Source organism: Enhydra lutris, unplaced genomic scaffold (assembly GCF_002288905.1).
Source record: "Enhydra lutris kenyoni isolate GAN:26980312 unplaced genomic scaffold, ASM228890v2 scaffoldscaffold11, whole genome shotgun sequence".
Classification (NCBI taxonomy): domain Eukaryota; kingdom Metazoa; phylum Chordata; class Mammalia; order Carnivora; family Mustelidae; genus Enhydra; species Enhydra lutris.
Window position 1 is genome coordinate 23,562,264 of NW_019154095.1, and position 17,974 is coordinate 23,580,237.

At 33.5% G+C, this 17,974-nt stretch overlaps 1 protein-coding gene across 1 annotated transcript in view; it reads left to right on the plus strand.

The window, feature by feature from the left end:
• Positions 1–17,974, plus strand: part of LOC111144599 (mitochondrial calcium uptake family member 3) — a 125,463-nt gene that overhangs the window by 58,332 nt on the left and 49,157 nt on the right. Inside the window, exons 2-4 of the mRNA XM_022498976.1 lie at positions 704–857; positions 7,864–7,895; positions 14,135–14,213. Coding sequence (XP_022354684.1) covers positions 704–857; positions 7,864–7,895; positions 14,135–14,213 — 265 coding nt within the window. The remainder of the gene's footprint in view (positions 1–703; positions 858–7,863; positions 7,896–14,134; positions 14,214–17,974) is intronic.

Consider the following 17,974-nt stretch of genomic DNA (forward strand, 5'->3'; position numbering starts at 1 on the left):
TTAAAATTTTAGAATTTAAAATTTAAATTTAATTAAAAAAATAAATTTCCTACAATTCAGAGAGAAAATAAGTAACAGTGAAAAATTATTTATCCACAAAGAAAGTCTTGAAATTAAGGGAAAAAAAAAAGACTTCCTTTCCCCTCCCCATTTATACACATTCTTCTGTTCATCTTAACCTTATATAGAATTCAGAACAACTATTGGTAGTAACTGTACTCTAGTGATCTAAAGTTAGTTGGAGAGGGAGGAAGCAGGCTCTCCGCTGAGCAGGGAGTCAGACTCAGGATTCAACCCTAGGACCCTGGGATCATGACCTGAGCTGAAGACAGATGCTTAACTGAATGGCCACCCAGGCACCCCTACTCTATTGATTTTCTAAAAGAAGAAAGTGAAACCCTGATACACTATTATTAATTAATAATAATATTAATTATTTTTTAAATAAAAATAGTTTAATTAAATTTAATTTAAAATTTAGAATTTTCAGGCCCTTAATGATATTTATTATAGAATCTGTAAAACATTAATTCATTTTATTCATATGGGTAATTTATAAAGCAATTAAGTTCTGCAGAAGATGATATTTTCACGCTTGGTCATTTACTCTGTTAATTCACTATCAGCATAATTAACAGCATTTAGCTTCTAAAAGGAGATGTTATTTCACACAGTCCAATTTTATTTGCTTTCTTAATTTTAGGTTGCTATCAACCGAACAGACATTGAAGACTTAGACCTCTATGCTACATCTCGGGAAAGAAGATTTCGTTTGTTTGCTTCTATAGAATGTGAAGGGCAGTTATTCATGACTCCATATGATTTTATTTTGGCTGTTACAACAGATGAGCCCAAATGTAAGTATATTTTTCAATTTTCTTAATAATTTTATGAGATCTTTTTTCTTATCTTTAATTTATAAAAGTTTGGAACAGGATAAGTTTTCAGAACAACTAACCAAATAATGTGGTATTTCAAAAGACATTATGCTATATAATCTTACTAGACTAGTATTTCTTATAAACTCTTACCAATATCTCTTTTCACAAACTTTCATTTATTTCCTCTTTTTCAGCTTATCAAACCTAGAAACCACCTTACTTTTTTTTTTTTTTTTAAGATTTTTATTTATTTGACAGACAGAGATCACAAGTAGGCAGAGAGGCAGGCAGAGAGAGAGGAGAAAGCAGGCTCCCCGCTGAGCAGAGATCCCGATGCGGGGCTCAATCCCAGGACCCTGGGACCATGACCTGAGCCGAAGGCAGAGGCTTTAACCCACTGAGCCACTCAGGCGCCCCCTAAACCACCTTACTTTTGATACTCTTTATAATAGGTTCATATTTTGCCTATTTGGTTCTTGAATCTATCATGAACAGAGTAATTCAGAGGATTGTCTTGGACTAGACCTGGGCCAAGAATTCTACCTATACCTCTTCTGTATTTGTCATGGTTCCTACAGGGCAAATATAGACTGCTACTCATCTTTCCATATGTTAGAGCAGTGGGTCTCAAACTCTTTGGCATTATGTACATTCTTGCAGATCTCTTCAGTGTCTGATTAATAGAAGACAGCTCTATTCTAATTTGCTTTTTTTTATTCAATAGTTAACAATGTGTTGTTTTTCATGAGGTGTATTGAGAAAATTTACCTCACAGATAAAGAAGTAGGAAAAAGGAAAAATATTTTAATAGTCCTTTCAGATTATTGTAGATATTCTTCTTTGATACTATATCAACACTTGGCTAGTGGTTGTTTCTTAAAGTTTAGTTGCAGTGTGGAATTTGAAACTTTTGCCATGTGTTATGTTAAAACCCATTGGCCTACACTGCACCTTGAATGGATCTTTTACCCTTATATAATCTCGTAACATCAAATAGAAGATACTAGTTGATTCAGTTATGGAGATCTTCCAAATGTTGACATATTTATTATATAATGTATTTTTAAAATCACATTCAGTGAAACTGACATCATATTCTCATGAAAGTCTTTACTTATTGGGAAGCTGTCAAACTCATGGTGGTGTATACAAATTTTCCCAAATTCTAATCTTTATTTGACAGCTCAGATGTTATTGGCAACAAATACTGTCGGTTGTTTTTTGTTCATTTGTAAGAAAGTGCCTGCCAAATACCTAAGTCTAAATGACCATAATTTGTCTGTCAGTTCTTTCAGTTAAAACTCATGTTCCATGAAAAAAAGTTCAGTTCGCAACTCAAAGAATGATAGTGCTCCCTCTCAAGACAGCCATGGTACTACAGAACGCAACACAGTGCTTTATGCACCCTTCCCATTTCATTTCCCGGCATGTTATGTCGTACTCAAAGACACCTATCCAGTGCCGGGTATTGCACTAGGCACTGGAGATAAAGTGGTGAGGGAAACAAACAAATAAAAATAGATGTCCTCCTCCCTCATGATGCTTACAGTCAGGTGGACAAAACCAGCACTGATATATAAAATATAAAAAATAAATAGCAAATTATTTCTGTGATAAGTGCCATGAAAGAAAGATACTTGAGTCTCTGAGAGCATGCTTTGGAGAAGTAACTTACGTAGCTCAGGGAGATCTTCCCTGGGCAATATCCACATGAAATGTGAACTGTGAATAAGACTTAACTAGGCTAGCAGGAAGTTGAGAGTAGAGAATTTCAGCAGAAGAAATAGTATGTATCAAGGTGCCATGACAAGAAGGAATGTGATACATGTGAGTAGGGGGAAAAGATCTGGGTGGCGATAGTACAACGAGCAAAGAAGAATATGGTAGGAAGTGAGGGTGGGTGTGGGGGGCAGTGCCAAATCATTGAGTCAGTAAGCTTATATTAAACATTCTTATTTTTATCCTAAATTAAGTAATGGAAAATCAGGGCAGTAGTTTAAGCTGTAGAATAATTTGGTATGTTAGAAAACAACTCAACTGGGTAACTTTGAAAGATCCTTTTGGCTTTATTCAGTGATTCATGAATCAGGCAGCATCCAATCTAGCAGACAGGGAGGAGCTCCAAGGAGCTGTACAAAACAAGACTTGTAGGCAGAAGGGAACAGGTAAAAGGAAGTTTTACTAGGCAAGGAAAGTGGGTTAGTTATTGTAAGGTTACTTTCCTTTAGAGGACAGGAGGGGTCTCTCAGGCAGATTACTAACTAGTGCTGATTGACTGATTTAAGATTCCATTTCTGGCAGAACGGAAACTGTAATTAAGTCTTGGCTTGGTTATATGGGTCTTAGCATAAGGAACTCCATATTGAACCTGTTGTCTTGTTTTTAATAGGTGCATACCATTATTAGATTGTGTTTAGAAAAGATCTTTCAGGGTGGACATAGATTGGAGAGGGCTAGAGTGAGCATGAGCAGATCAGAGAGGAGACTCTTGTCCAGGCTTGAAAAGCTTCCAATAATGGTGGTAATGGTGATGATGGAGTAATGAGCACTAAAAATTTCTGGCTGTTTCACCTCTATGGATGGCAGTAGAGACCAGGTTTGAAGTGAAATATTCTAACTTCAACTTTGGACATGATGGATTTAAGATGCCTTAGATATCTAAAAGAGGACATATGGAAGAGGCAGTTAGATCTGGCTTTTGATCATTCATTTCAATTCATTGAAAATCAGTGTATTAAATAATCAGTCATTTGATAATCTACTTGAAACTGCCAAACAAATGCCTTAAGTTATGTTAGAGCAAATTATAGCCCTTTTTCTTCAGAGCCAGGGATATGGCAAAACCTTAAATAAATCCTTAAGAGCTAATATATAGCATGGTAACTGTGGTTGATAATACCATATTGTATGATTGAAATTTGCCAAGAGAGTAGATCTTAAGCATTCCTAACACTAACCAAAAAAGTAACTATATGAGGTGGAAAAAAACATGTAAAAATTAAAAAAAATTAAATCCTAAATAATTTGGCAAATTGACTACTTTGCAAATTAGCTTTTAATCAATTAATATTTTATATTTTGGATTATTTCCATTGGAGATTAGGGGAGAGGGCTGGGTAGAATATATATTTAGGGTTCATCTGTGTGTGATTGGTAATTAATGCAATAATTGTGCGTGAGATTGCCTAGGATGCAGTACAGTATGAGAACATAGATGACCAGGGACCAATCCTCGAGGAACGCCTAGACTTTAAATGATGAAGGTACAACAACTTGAAAGATGAGCCTTAAAAGGAAAAATGGAGTTTCCATAAATATGGGAGCAAAATCAGGAGTATGGAGTCATAGAAGCCAAGCAAAAAGAACAGAATGGTCAAATGAGATGTCAAATTAGATGAAGAGAGAAAAATGTCTACTGGATTTAGTAATTTGAAGGTTATTGATGATTTTTAAAATAATGTTTCAGTGTAGTGATTAGATAAAAGACCAGATTGCAAGAGCAGATGAAGAAATGAAGACAGTGAGTATAAAGGACTCTATCAAGATGTTTGGCTGCGAAGTAGAAAGGAAATGAAAGATAGTAGTTGACAGAGAGACTTTAAAAATTGTACACTATTTTGTCAGGAGACTCTGAGGTTAGCAACTGAAAGAGAGGTGACTATATGAACAAACATATGGGATCAAGAGAGTAAATGGTGTATTCAAAGTAGTCCACTTTGGGAAAATGTAAGGTAGTAGTGATAGAAAAGGCTGTAAATTGAGTAGGGCTCATTTTTGAAGGAATTTGAGGGTTATGGTAAGGATTATATGTCTCTGTGCTCCTTTAACCTCCCTTTTCTCCCTCCCTTCTAGAAATATTTATTGAGTTCTTACCATGTGCCAGATAACCATATTTCACCTTGGAACTGGTTGTTTGATACTTTTTGTCCATTAAAATATTTTAAGCTTTGTAAGTGTAGAGACTGTACATAGAAAAGGCCCTTATAAAGAAATAGATATAGGGCGCCTGGGTGGCTTAGTGGGTTAAAGCCTCTGCCTTCGGCTTGGGTCATGATCCCGGGGTCCTAGAATCGAGCCCCGCATCAGGCTCTCTGCTCGGCAGGGAGCCTGCTTCCTCCTCTCTCTCTGCCTGCCTCTCTGCCTACTAGCGATCTGTCTGTCAAATAAATAAATAAAATCTTCAAAAATAGATATATATGTGTTCCATACATTTGTTTAACTAATGTCATACAATGTGAACTTTTCATATTTATTATGAAGTTAGCACAGATTTGATAAAACTATTGATGTATTTTTTAGATATCAAATGGTATTTTTGCATCAAATTCTATAATTTTTGTCAAACTTATATTTGAGAAATCATTCAGTAAGTAATGCTTAATTTAGTATTTTTTAGTTTGAAAATTTTTCATTCATTATTTTCTTGAATTTTTTCTTCATAATATGCTGACTGTAAGCCTGCTGGTGGCTTTTTACTTTCTGGAAATAAATTTCAAATTTGATTCTTTTCAAGGTATTACAAAACCACCACTTGCAGGAAAAAACATTCCATTTAAAAAAAAAAGTTCACAGGACATTTAACAACCACAAATTAATACCAGTTAATTTCAAACTAGAACTTTTAAAGCATAGTTAAAAAATGGTTATTAAAGATCAAGATATTTGTAAAAACTTTTAATAAAGTGTACGGTTATAAAAAGAAACATTTGCCTGAGAAGAGAAAATATGTTTCATAGACTGAATATTAAATCATATATATATCAACATGGCATATTGAAATTAGACAGACTTGTATTTAAACCAGAGCATTCATTTACTAGCTTTGAGAACTTTGTTAAATTATTTCATTTTTTTGTCCCCTCATTTATAAAAATAAAACTAATAGCAACCTCATGAGATTTTTGAAGACTGAATGATATTCATTGTGTTTAATATAATATCGGATCCTGTAAGCACGTAATAAGTGTTGGCGGCTGTCATTGTCGCCGTCATCGTCATCGTTTGAATTCATAATCAGAATTTTAAAAGTTTTTGATATAATTTTATGGTAACATCAACAGGAAAAAATTGGTATGCTGTGTAAACATTTGCTTAATATAGTTCAAATAAATGTTAATTGTGATATCCATTTGATTGTTGATTATAGCTTTGTGTTTGAAATGTAGAAAATTTCTTATTTTACCTACCTAAATAGAACCTAAAAGGTGAGTTTCCCTTCTAGAACTAAAATAAGTAATCGATTACCTTCATATAGCTTTAAGTATTATTTTAATTTTGGTTTTAAAAATACGTTGTTAAAAAGCTTCAAACATACATAAAAGTATTAAAAATACGACCATCAACCTATAGCTGAAGAAATAAAATATATCCAATAGAATTGAAGTCCCTCTTCACCCAGGTTATATTTATATATGTAGTAACTTCATATGAAATAAGGAATTTAGAAAATCAGAAAATCCTTTGAAGAACAATCTTAATGGCTCTTTAGTCTTTATAAAAAAAGCTAATAATACTGACCATGGTGACATATCCGGCAGAATGAATATGTCTTTTGTGAATAATTTACCCTGGAAATCTCATAAACCCTACAAAACTCAAGAGTGTGTCTAACTTCCTTTTCTGATAAATAGCTTCTGAACATTGCATAAGATGTGTGCATGTACTTTTGTGCCATTTGTTTTTCTTCTGTTCATACTGCTGTATTTCAGAAGCAACAGAATAATAAAAATTATTTACAATGTTCTGTTCATTATGAAAAGGAGGATGTCTTTATGAAATAAATGTATTAGAATTAAGGCTAAATGCTGACTTCTTTATAAACCTGTGATTTTAATCCCATGATTATACATTTGTATAAACTGTCTTGAGTAAAAAAAGGATATTGTTGCTACATAGAGAAGAAATCAATCTCAAAAAAATCAGTTTGCTGAATTTTAGAATATACTTTTATCCTTTGATCGTAAACTAACTTGCTTACAAATAATATTGCTTACAAAAAGGAAAGTTACATGACAAAAACTGCCTGTCTTATAGTCTTGACTTCGATATACTGTTATAATAACTATGGCTAATTATAAAGAAATAGCCACATTTCCATGTAGAAAAATTATTGGTTGTCACTATTATAATGGAATAATCAATATTTTCATTGTAATATAGTGAAATAATCAATATTTACCCATTCCTAATGCAGCTGTGTTATAAGACTTTTTCACATGTAAACCTAGAGATAATTGTTGGGCAGACATTAGATATTCAGAGTTTTCAAATCCGAGCAAAGGAAACGGTGTTAGCTGCGCATTTATTCCAATATGATAAGATTTATAGTGTTCGAAATCTTCAAGGATGTGAGGAGGAATCAGAAAAAGAAAGTGATCTCAGGTAATTTATTCAACTATAACACCCTTGTTCTAGAAATGATTCTTAAATACAGGGAAAGAGTGGAGAACAGAGTGAGGGTCTCCCTATCGTGTTACCTGCTCTCTTCTTCATCTCCTTTTCCCATTGCCCCATCCTTCCCCTTCACCCTAGAAAGACCTGGCATTTGAATTATAACTAGAGATACTAAAGCAGAGATCATAGGCAGCACCTTAAAATTATAATTTCTCTATGTTAATATTTTATGTTCTGGTATGAATATTTAATAAATATCAGTATTTGGGTTTTTAAGCCCATGAGATGTTTAACATGAAGTAAGTTAACTTTATAAATCCAGAAATCCCCAAAGTAAGAGAATGATTATGGAAAATATGTTTCCCATTCCACTGATATCACTTCTTATGACTAATTTATAGTACATGAAACAAATACATAATATATATAAAACCTATACCTTAGAACCACATCTCAAAGTTAAAAAATACTTTGTCTTTTAGATATAGAAACTTGGTGTTACAGGTTGGGGTTGTAGATGGTTACTGAATTCAGATATACATTATATGAAGTATTTAATATCTAATTCTTTTGTATTTGTTTATTACAGTTGTTAAAACATGGAAGTCGCTTACCAAACAGGTAGGTTAAAGCTCTCGGTGTGCGTATGCATGCACGCTGTATGTATGCATACCCACTTTGGGAAGTAGTTTGGCATCATCTATAAAATTAGAGATACACATACCCTGTCCCTAGCAGTTCTCCTTTTGGTTTGCAGTTCTGCAACAGTGCATGTATATGTACCCAGTAAAGTTAAACTCGAACATGCCCTCTGATCCAGTAATTTTACACTAGTCTCTATGCCTAGAGAAACTTGTATATGCATGAGAGGTTCACAGGAATGTTATTAGATTGATCATAATTGGCTAGAAAGACTATATAATACAATGTCAATAAGGTAAATAAGTTTTTATATATTCACACAGTGAATACTGTACCAAGTGAAAACAAATGAATTATACTAGTGCTTGAACTGGTTGAGTCTGGGAAACATAATGACAAGCTATTCACAAATTATAAATTACAGTTCCATTTATATAAAGTCTAAAACAGGAAAAAGAAACCACTAAGGATGCATTCGTAGATGGGAAAACTAAGGAAAGATAAATATTAAATTCAAGACAATATTTACCTCTGGGGGAGATGGAAAGAAATATCAGAAGTGCAAAGAGGCTTTGAAAGTACTGGTAATTTTCTATTTCTTAACAATTTCTAACTTTAAATTTTACATGTATTCCTTTTGCACTTCTAAATGTATGATAAACTTCAATATAAAAAGACTATTAGTATAGCATTTGAGGGAACTTCCGTAACCTGTTATAGAGAATCTTCCAAAAGCCTGTAGCAAACGTGATATTTACATGTAAAACTTTAGACATTCTCTTTAAAATTAGATAGAATACAAATATGTCTGCTATCACAACTACTACGCACTGTTTTATTACAAGTCTAAGCTAATGTAGTATATTAATTTGCTGGAGCTGCTGTAACAAATACCCAAGTTTGGGTGGCTTAAACCAGAAATTTATTTTCTCACAGTTCTGGAGGCTGGAAGTTCAAGATCATGGTGTTGGCAGGGCAGGTTTCTTCTGAGGCCTCCCTCCTTGGCTTGTAGATGTCTGTCTTCTCCCTCTATCATCTTCACATGTCCTTGTTCTTTGCATGTCTGTATCCTGATGTCTTCTTATAAAGACACCAGTCATATTAGATTAGGAGCAACTATAATGACTTATTTAATAATCTTAATTACCTTTGTAAAGGCCCTGTCTCTGAATACAGTCCCATTCTGTGGTACTGAGGATTATGACTTCAAATACAAATTTGAGATAGACCTAACTCAGGCTATAACATGTAGTCTGACAAAAAAAGAGGTTCTAAGGATCAGAACAGTAACAAACAAAATGACAGAGAAAAATATTAAAATGCATAGATTTCAAATTTATTCAGGTTTAGTAAAAGTTTAACAAGGTTGCTGTAACAAGGTTGCTGCTATTGTTTCTACACCAGCAATAGCAATTAAACTGTACTATCAAATAAGATACTTCTCACAATAGCAACAAAAACTATTAGATTCTTAGTGTACCTAACAGAAAACTTACAAGATATTTTATTTTTTATTTTTTTAAAGATATTTTTTTAAATAAAATAAAATAAAATAATTTATTATTTTATTTTTTTAAAGAAATTTGAGTAAGCAGAGAAATGTATTATGTTCACAGATGATTGATTTGGAAGAGTAAGGACCCAGAATTTTCTGAACAATTCTGAAGAGGGTGGAAGAGAAGCAAACAGACAAACAATAGGATGAGAGCAACTGGGCTGTCTCATATTAAATTAATAATGGGGCTATAATTAAAATAGTATTAATGTTATTGCAATAATTTTTTAATTAGATGGAAATAATAGAATATAGAATCCAGAAACAGACCCAGGCTTGTATGGGAAGATCTGTAAATCCCTGGAGGAAGGACTGACCTTTAGATATTGGAACAATAGTCTTTCCAACATAGAGGTAAATAAAATTAAGTATCAAACTAATCACCATCTACAAAAGCAAATTTGATGGGTTAAGTTTTTACTTTGACAAACAAAAAATTCTGAAATATTAGAAGTAAAATAAAAGACACAGGAGGTTTCATTAGATAAGACACATAAAGCAAAGCTAAAAGAAAATTTTGAAAAACTTCACTAAATTAAATATCAGAAACTTTGGCATACCAAAAAGATGCCAACAATGTTAAAAGATATATGACAGATGGGAGAATATGCTTGCAATATATTAGCAAAACATTAAGTGTACTCATATAGAACTCCTATAAATCAATATAAAAAGATAATCAGTTCAGTAAGAAAAAAGCATAAACATAGAATGGCTGACATATATAAAGGACCTCAACCTCCCTAGTGATTAGGGATATGCAGATTCAACCAATAATATGATACTATTTCATACCCATCAGATTATCAGCTTCCAGAAATCTAGCAATACCGATAATTAGCAAGGAAGAAGAAAGAGCCAGGTGAAGGTGTAAATTTGTATATTCACTTTTGAGAGAAATTTGGCAAATGTAATAAAGTTGAAAGTACATATCAAAAACTCTATTTTCAGAGAAGTATACTAGAGGAATATTACGACAGCAGTCCTGTACATGTTTTCTGCAGTGATTATAATAGCCAGAATTTTAAAAAAGAAACAATATGTCAGTCAGTTGAGAAATGAATAAAAAAATGATGAAATAGGCATATCAAAGACAAATACAGTAATACAGATCTACAGTGAAAAAATACATCCAAGCTATAGGTATCTACATGAACGGACCTAGAAGACTAAAGGTTTAGTAACAGCAAGTTGTAGAATACTACAGACTGACTGTTCTTAAAGTGCAAACACCTTTTCAGGGGTCCATGAAGTCAAAACTATTTTTATAACAACACCGAGAAGACAATTTGTTTTATTACTTGTATTCTCTCGCAAGTGTATGGTGGAGTTTTCTAGAAGCACAGGATGATTGATGATGCCATCGATCTGACATTTAATAGAATATGTGCTTGTGTATTTTTGTGTTTTAAAAATTTGTCATTTCTACTTCCACATGCAATATCTCCTTGGGGTCCATAATAATTTTTAAGAGTGTAAGGAGTTACATTTCCGAACTACTAATATAGAACTGCTGTGTAGCCATTAAAATGCAGTGAAGAATATTTGGCAGAAAAGTATACCCATGAAGTATTAAGTACAAGGAGTAAGTTACAAAACAATATGTAGAAAATAATTTCATATTTGCTACAACAACAAAAAAAGCTATATAATTATGCCTAGAGAGAGAATTAGACTAAATGGATTTAAATAAAACTTTCAATTATGGTTCAGTCCTGGGTTGCAATTAGTTTTTATTTTCTATACTTGCTAATTTTCCTATTATTCATATATATTAACTATATAATAAGACAAAATTATAATATATAAATTTTACAAGACAACTGTAATTCTAGGAAAATGAATTTGATACAGCAAATATCTATTTAGTACCAACTTACAATATGCAATATAACTCTGATACTAACCACCCAGTTAGTGTCAGACTCCACAGATTTAAGGACATAGTCCCCAACAAGACTGCCCTTATTTCAGATGCCAGCTGCAAGTTCAAGTGTCCCCAGGCCACCCCACACTTCAGGCCAACCGGCTACAAATCCAAGAGGTCCCATAAATCCCCTTAAAGTTCAGTAATTTGCTAGACTGATTCAGAACTCAAGCACATTCTATATTTATAATTAATAGCTTATAATTATTTTAAGGGACACAGATCAGGACTAGCTGTATGAAGAGACTCTGAGGACAGGTACAGGAAGATCCCAAACAGAGATCTTCCATGCCTTCATCCCATGGAGAAGTGTGCCCCCCACCCCCCGTCAATATATTTACCAGTGAAAATGTACGCTGAGCTTGGGTGTTGAGTTGTTATTGAGGGTTTCATTATGTAGGTATAATCGATCGATTGATTGATTGAACTCAATCCCCAGTCCCTTTCCCTACCCCACCCCAAAGGTAGGGAGAGCTCAGAGCCCCAACCTTCTAATCCCATGCTTGTTATTTCTGGCGATCAGTAGCCTTCCTGGGTCATCCTATAGCCAACCGTGATTCAAGGATATGGCATCTTCCAGGAACCAGGGGCAAAGGCCAACCAAATATCTTTTTTTAAAAGATGATTTATTTATTTGTTTGAGAGAGAGAGAGAGCGAGAGAGATCACAAGCAGTGAGGAGAGGGAGAAGCAGGTTTCCTGCAAGCAGGGAGCATCACTGAGGTGGGGCTCCAGCCCAGGACACTGATCATGACCTGACCCAAAGGCAGACAGGTCTTAATTGACTGAGCCACCCAGATGCCCCAAATTATTTATTATTATAATACTACTATGTGCAAGAAACCAAGATCTAGGCACTGGGAATGGGGAGGGATATTGCCAGTCTGAATGGAAATACAGATTTTAATACAATTTAAAACTTCTTAAAGTGAACTGAAGACAAAGATCAGTGTGTTAATTAGATAATCCAGACCAGAAGAAGCTGATAAATAAACTGCTTAGTCAGTAAGGATCTGGCCATTTAGTAGTTTTGTGACCGTGGGTGAGTTCTTATCCTCTTTAAGTCTCAGTAAAATATGCATAAGTAGGATTATTAATTAAAATTAAATGAGAAATTACATAGTGTCAGGCACATAGAGGGCACTCAGTAAAAGGTAGCTATGATTTTTTTTTCCCAAGTTGTAAACTCTAGCTGCGTTCAAGCTAGAAGAGATGAAGTTGAATACATTGGAAATAGTTAAAATAGAGAAAGAAAATATTTATGTAATGGATACATTATACATTAAAGTATATGATATATTTGCAAAGTGTTCTTTTTAATCTCTTCCACTAACAAAAATATTTATGAGTTTATTGTTGTTTAAGCAGTAAATATTCCAGTTTCTCATCATTATTCATACCTGAATTCTTCCTTCTGTGCTACTGCTATTCTGATGAGACACTACTGTCTGGAGGCATCTGGTCTCTGCAGTGCAGAGATAGCACTATGAAGGAAGTGAAAGCAGGGTTCACAGATGGTCTTCAGGGAATCCGTAAACCCTCTAAAAATACATCTCCTGTCTTTGGCATCCAGGGTGTCCTTATTTGCCTGTCAGCTCAGCTTTGTAATGAAAAAAGAAAAAAAAAACAGTTTATAATGTCACAGAACATTTTTAGGTACAACCATATCAGTAAGGGTTTGGAATGTGGGGGGGGGAATCATCCAGAGTTCTTGTTAAAAATACACATTCTGGTTCAGTAGGTCTGGGATGGGAACTGAAATTCTGCTTTTTGAACAGGCTTACAGGTTATGCCTGGGCTATTGGGGAAGCACACTTTGAGTAGCAAGAATCAGGTCTGGAAATAGAAGTGGTTTCCAGTGTTTTTCAGTGTTTACTTAGCAGACTACTTTTTTATTTCAAATTATTTCAGCTTATCTCATCAAATCCTTTAATAATTTTTCTTTGCAATTAACCAAAATATAATTTTTCTTTTAATTATTTTGAACTCAGTATGCACAATAAATTCAAAATTCCTTTAGTAGCTGTACAATGATTCAAATGTTTAATTTTAAAATAGCTCCCCAACATGCTGTGGCAGTTTGATTTAAAAACAAACAAAAAAAGGCTGACTAAGCAATTGAAGTCTGTGTTCTTTACTGAATATGTAAGTTAAAATTAGAAAACGAAAATGCATGCAAACAGTGGTCATAATCACCCAGTACTCCATCTGACATCAGTACTCTTTGAGTCACTACTAAAATATTCTTCGTTCTTTCCCAGTTTGATCCTCGGTCCATTTACTTCCTCCACAAAGCTCCCTAAATCCAAGAGGGCTACAGAAAAGAGAGTATGTGAAACCAGGTCATCATCTCTGACCTTGATTAGCAAATCCACCTTTACTTACCGCTTTCATGAAACTATCCTTTCCTAACTGGTTCCTGAACTTAAACTCACTGTTTTGTCTTAACTTCATTATTTTACATGTATTCCTCCACTTGCTAAATTTATTTGAAATTTTTGGTAGCTCTAATTGAATTAAATATAACTTCTTTATGATTTATTTTATATTTAGACTGTTGGACAAATATTGGGTTTTGGGGTTTGAACGAACCACAGGTATAGAATAGAATAAATACAGCCATGTCTCAGGTCTTTTCAGTAGAGAATTTTTTGTATAAGGCATTTAAATATATTTTATCTATTTTATAAGTAAGTGGTATACCTATTAATCAATGTTATGATACCTTATGTTATAGGAATTAAATCAAATGCTCTCAGAAACCCCACCAGTTTGGAAAGGCTCATCAAAGCTTTTTCGTAATCTTAAAGAAAGAGGTAAGTTAACTTCAGTACTTAACGTATTTTAAAATGGACACTATATTATTTATACTCTTTATAGTTATTTCTCTTTTACTTAATATAACAGTTAAATATGTGTGTGTGCATAGAGAAAAAAACGAAAAGAAAAACACCAAAATATTAATGATTATTTCTGGGTAGCAGGATTAAAGATGTTTCTTATTTATTTATATAATTCATGTCTCAGATTTTTTGAAGAAAGTGAACTTTTAGGACTACAAAAAATTATTTTTTGACCATATTCAGTCGTGAGGGTTATATTTATTTATTTATTTATTTATTTATTATTTTTTTTAAGATTTTATTTATTTATTTGACAGCGAGAGAGATCACAAGTAGGCAGAGAAGCAGGCAGAGAGAGGAGGAAGCAGGCTCCCTGCTGAGCAGAGAGCCCATGCAGGGCTCTATCCCAGGACCCTGAGACCATGACCCCAGCCAAAAGCAGAGGCTTTAACCACTGAGCAACCCAGGCGCCCTGAGGGTTATATTTAATTACAGAAAGCATTTTTCAAAAATATTGATCTCCAACTATTTTTCTTCCTTCCATTTTACTTCCAGGAGATTATAGATTTTTAAAAATTTAATAATCACTAGGAAGAACTTATTGGATATGTCTTTTGATCACCCAGTTTGAACATGTTTCTTCTAAAAACAACACTCACTGCAAAATCCACCTTTCAACCTACTATATGATCCATATCTATGTATCTAAGCTGTTAATTCATATATTTCCTCACAAGTTATGTAGCTTTTATTTCCGTTTTCTTTTACACTTTACTTTTTGTACATATTTAGAGAAAGGACTAATTAATAAAATCTCTTTAATCTTGAAAAGGAATTTTTCTTGTAAATATACTTTTTTTGTATTTTCAAATAGAAGAGTATACAAAATAAAAATGTTAAAGAAATTATATAAAGAATTAACTTTTTCATTTTCACCAATTTTAACAGATACTGGGTTTGAAAATAATTATACTGTATCATGAAGACAAATATTTTAAAGAATAATTATAATCCAGGTATTTTATCTGAGTAGAATTAGAAATTCAAATTGCTTCCACCTGATTCACATGGAATCTGAAAGAGGTAGACAGCTTACCTTTCATTGTTGCTTTTCATAACTAGGGTTTTAAAATCTTTGCAAAATTAGGGACATGGTATCTTTAAAGCTCTTAGAAACTTTTTCCTGGAAGTTGTCATAAAGATTGTCATTCAAATCTTAGGGTGGGATAATAAGATCAGGAAAACTCAAAGCTCAGAAAGATAAGTTAGCGAATTTAAAAATACTCATTTAATACCTCTCATGGGAAAATACAAATTGGATCAAGTATAACCTGAGAAAAATAAATGCATGGAAAAAGGAAATTCTTTGTAGTCATAAAAAGGGTTGAATCTGGGGGCGCCTGGGTGGCTCAGTGGGTTAAAGCCTCTGCCTTCGGCTTAGGTCATGGTCCCAGGGTCCTGGGATTGAGCCCCACATCAGGCTCTCTGTTCAGTGGGAAGCCTGCTTCCTCCTCCTCTCTCTGCCTGCCTCTCCACCTACTTGAGATCTCTGTCTGTCAAGTAAATTAAAAAAAAGAAAGGGTTGAATCTGGAAGCACTGGTTTTAGGCTTATCCTAATCTTTATGTTACATGCATATTTGCATGTTTTTCAGGGGAAATATCTATTCAGTGCTATCCCACAGAATTATCTGTAGTGATGGAAATGTTCTATTTCTGTATTGTCTCCCATAATAGCCACTAGCCAGATGTGGGTTTTTAAGCACCTGAAATGTGGCTACTGTAATAAAGAAATTGAATTTTTTATTGTATTTAATTTGTTTTAAACTTAAGTAGCCACATGTGACTAATAGCTTCCCTATAGGACAGTGCAGAGCTATGTCATGATGATTGGATTATCGAAGCAATCCATGTACACAAAAAGTTTTAGAACCATTAGGTTAGGCAAAGTAGAATGTCATAGAGAGCTTTGCTTTTTTATAAATAGGTTTAAGCGACAAAGGAATTTTAAAAGCTAAATCTTGAGAGCTATTGAAGATTAATTTGCAAATGAATTTTATCTGCTTAAAAATACTACCCAGCAAGAAAATGTTATGCAGTTTTACAAAAAATTAATTGATATGCAACATTTATGAAAACAGGTATTTCAGACTTAGTTATAGCAGCCAACTGTGTAATGTATCATGATAATAGGAGCTAAACGTATAATGTTTTTAAGGAACTTCCCTTGGAACTATTTTTATTGAATTTTCAAAAGAAACCTAGTTGACATCTTTCTTACTCTCTTTTTCTAAAGATCACAACATTATTACTATATGCTTAGCATACATATTTTTATTTTATTTTACTTTTTGATCTTGGGTGGCCTTTAAATTAAAAGGTGAGCCTAATAGTTTTCCATTTTGTAATTGGAAAGCATTAAGAATCTACAGTTCGTGTTTAGTACTATTTTCTCTTTTCCTTGATCATTTTTATTAATTATATCATAAGTTTCACTTTGTTCTTGTTTGTAGATTATACCACCTCAAAAACCATTTGGTCCTACAGACAAGTACCTACCATGATAATTATAATTAGTACTCTCACTGTTAATTGTTCACTGAAGGAAATCTTGAGTTAATTATCAAATAAAAGATGTATAGTAGTTATTAAGCTTCTTTATATCAACCAACATATCTTGTGTATTCCAACAAGTCAATTAGAACAACAGTCAGTGAGATGGGATTGTAGAGACATAGAGTCTACTTCCCAATCCCACTTCCCTTTTTCCCTTCTTTCTTCCTCACTCCCTTCCTCTTCCTCTTCCTCTTCCTTTCCTTTTCTTAACCTTTCCTTTCCCTCCCTCCCTCCCTCCCTCTCTTTCTTCCTTTCTTCCTTTCTTCTTTCTTTTTCTGTGAGGGATCCCCTATGGAATCCAGGTATTGTATCTTTTATATACATTGACCATTCCAGAATCTTTCTCCCATAACATTCATGGCAGTCAACCAGAACTATCTGTCTATAGGTCACAATATTGTAGTATAAACAAAAGAAGGGAATGCTTTCAGGGCCTCTAGCTAGTTCCCTTCAAGTTTCTGACAAACTGCCTGACAGTGACTCCTCTTCTCTTTGTTCTATAACAAAGAGGGTAGCCTCAAAGAGCATCAGGTAAAATGGACTTTCAAGGTTCACAATCTGATTATTTAAGGATTTTCGTATGCCTTTTACTAAACATTAGGACTGTCTGATATGTGGAGAAGTGTTACTGTCTTATTCCTGATTTTAATTTTCTCAGGATCCACCTGGAAACTCAGTTAAGCATTAGTTCTAGTTTGGGGCGTTACAGCTAAAGGCAGGAATTTGAGTAATAGAATATATATTTGTATTTACTCCAAACAAACTCCACTTTGCAATTCTGGGATTACAGAGAACCCGGGATCCAATATTCAGAAAGTAAAAGCCATGTAATTAAGATAAAAACTTCTTAGAGTACATTTAATAGAAGAATTAACTTTGTCAAAAATAATAATGATAACCTGAAAGCAGAAGAGTAATAAATACAGTTTCGTTTTTTAAATACAATTACAGAAATCATTAAGCACTTTACAGTTTAAGCATTTTCAGTCTTTTTATTTTATGTTAGATTCATCCATTGCAAACTAGCAACAAGTTTAAAGTTACATTTATAAATAAACAATGTAATTTTGCTTTCTTTGCCAGTGTATCTAGGAGCATTAATGGGAATTTTGCATGGGTT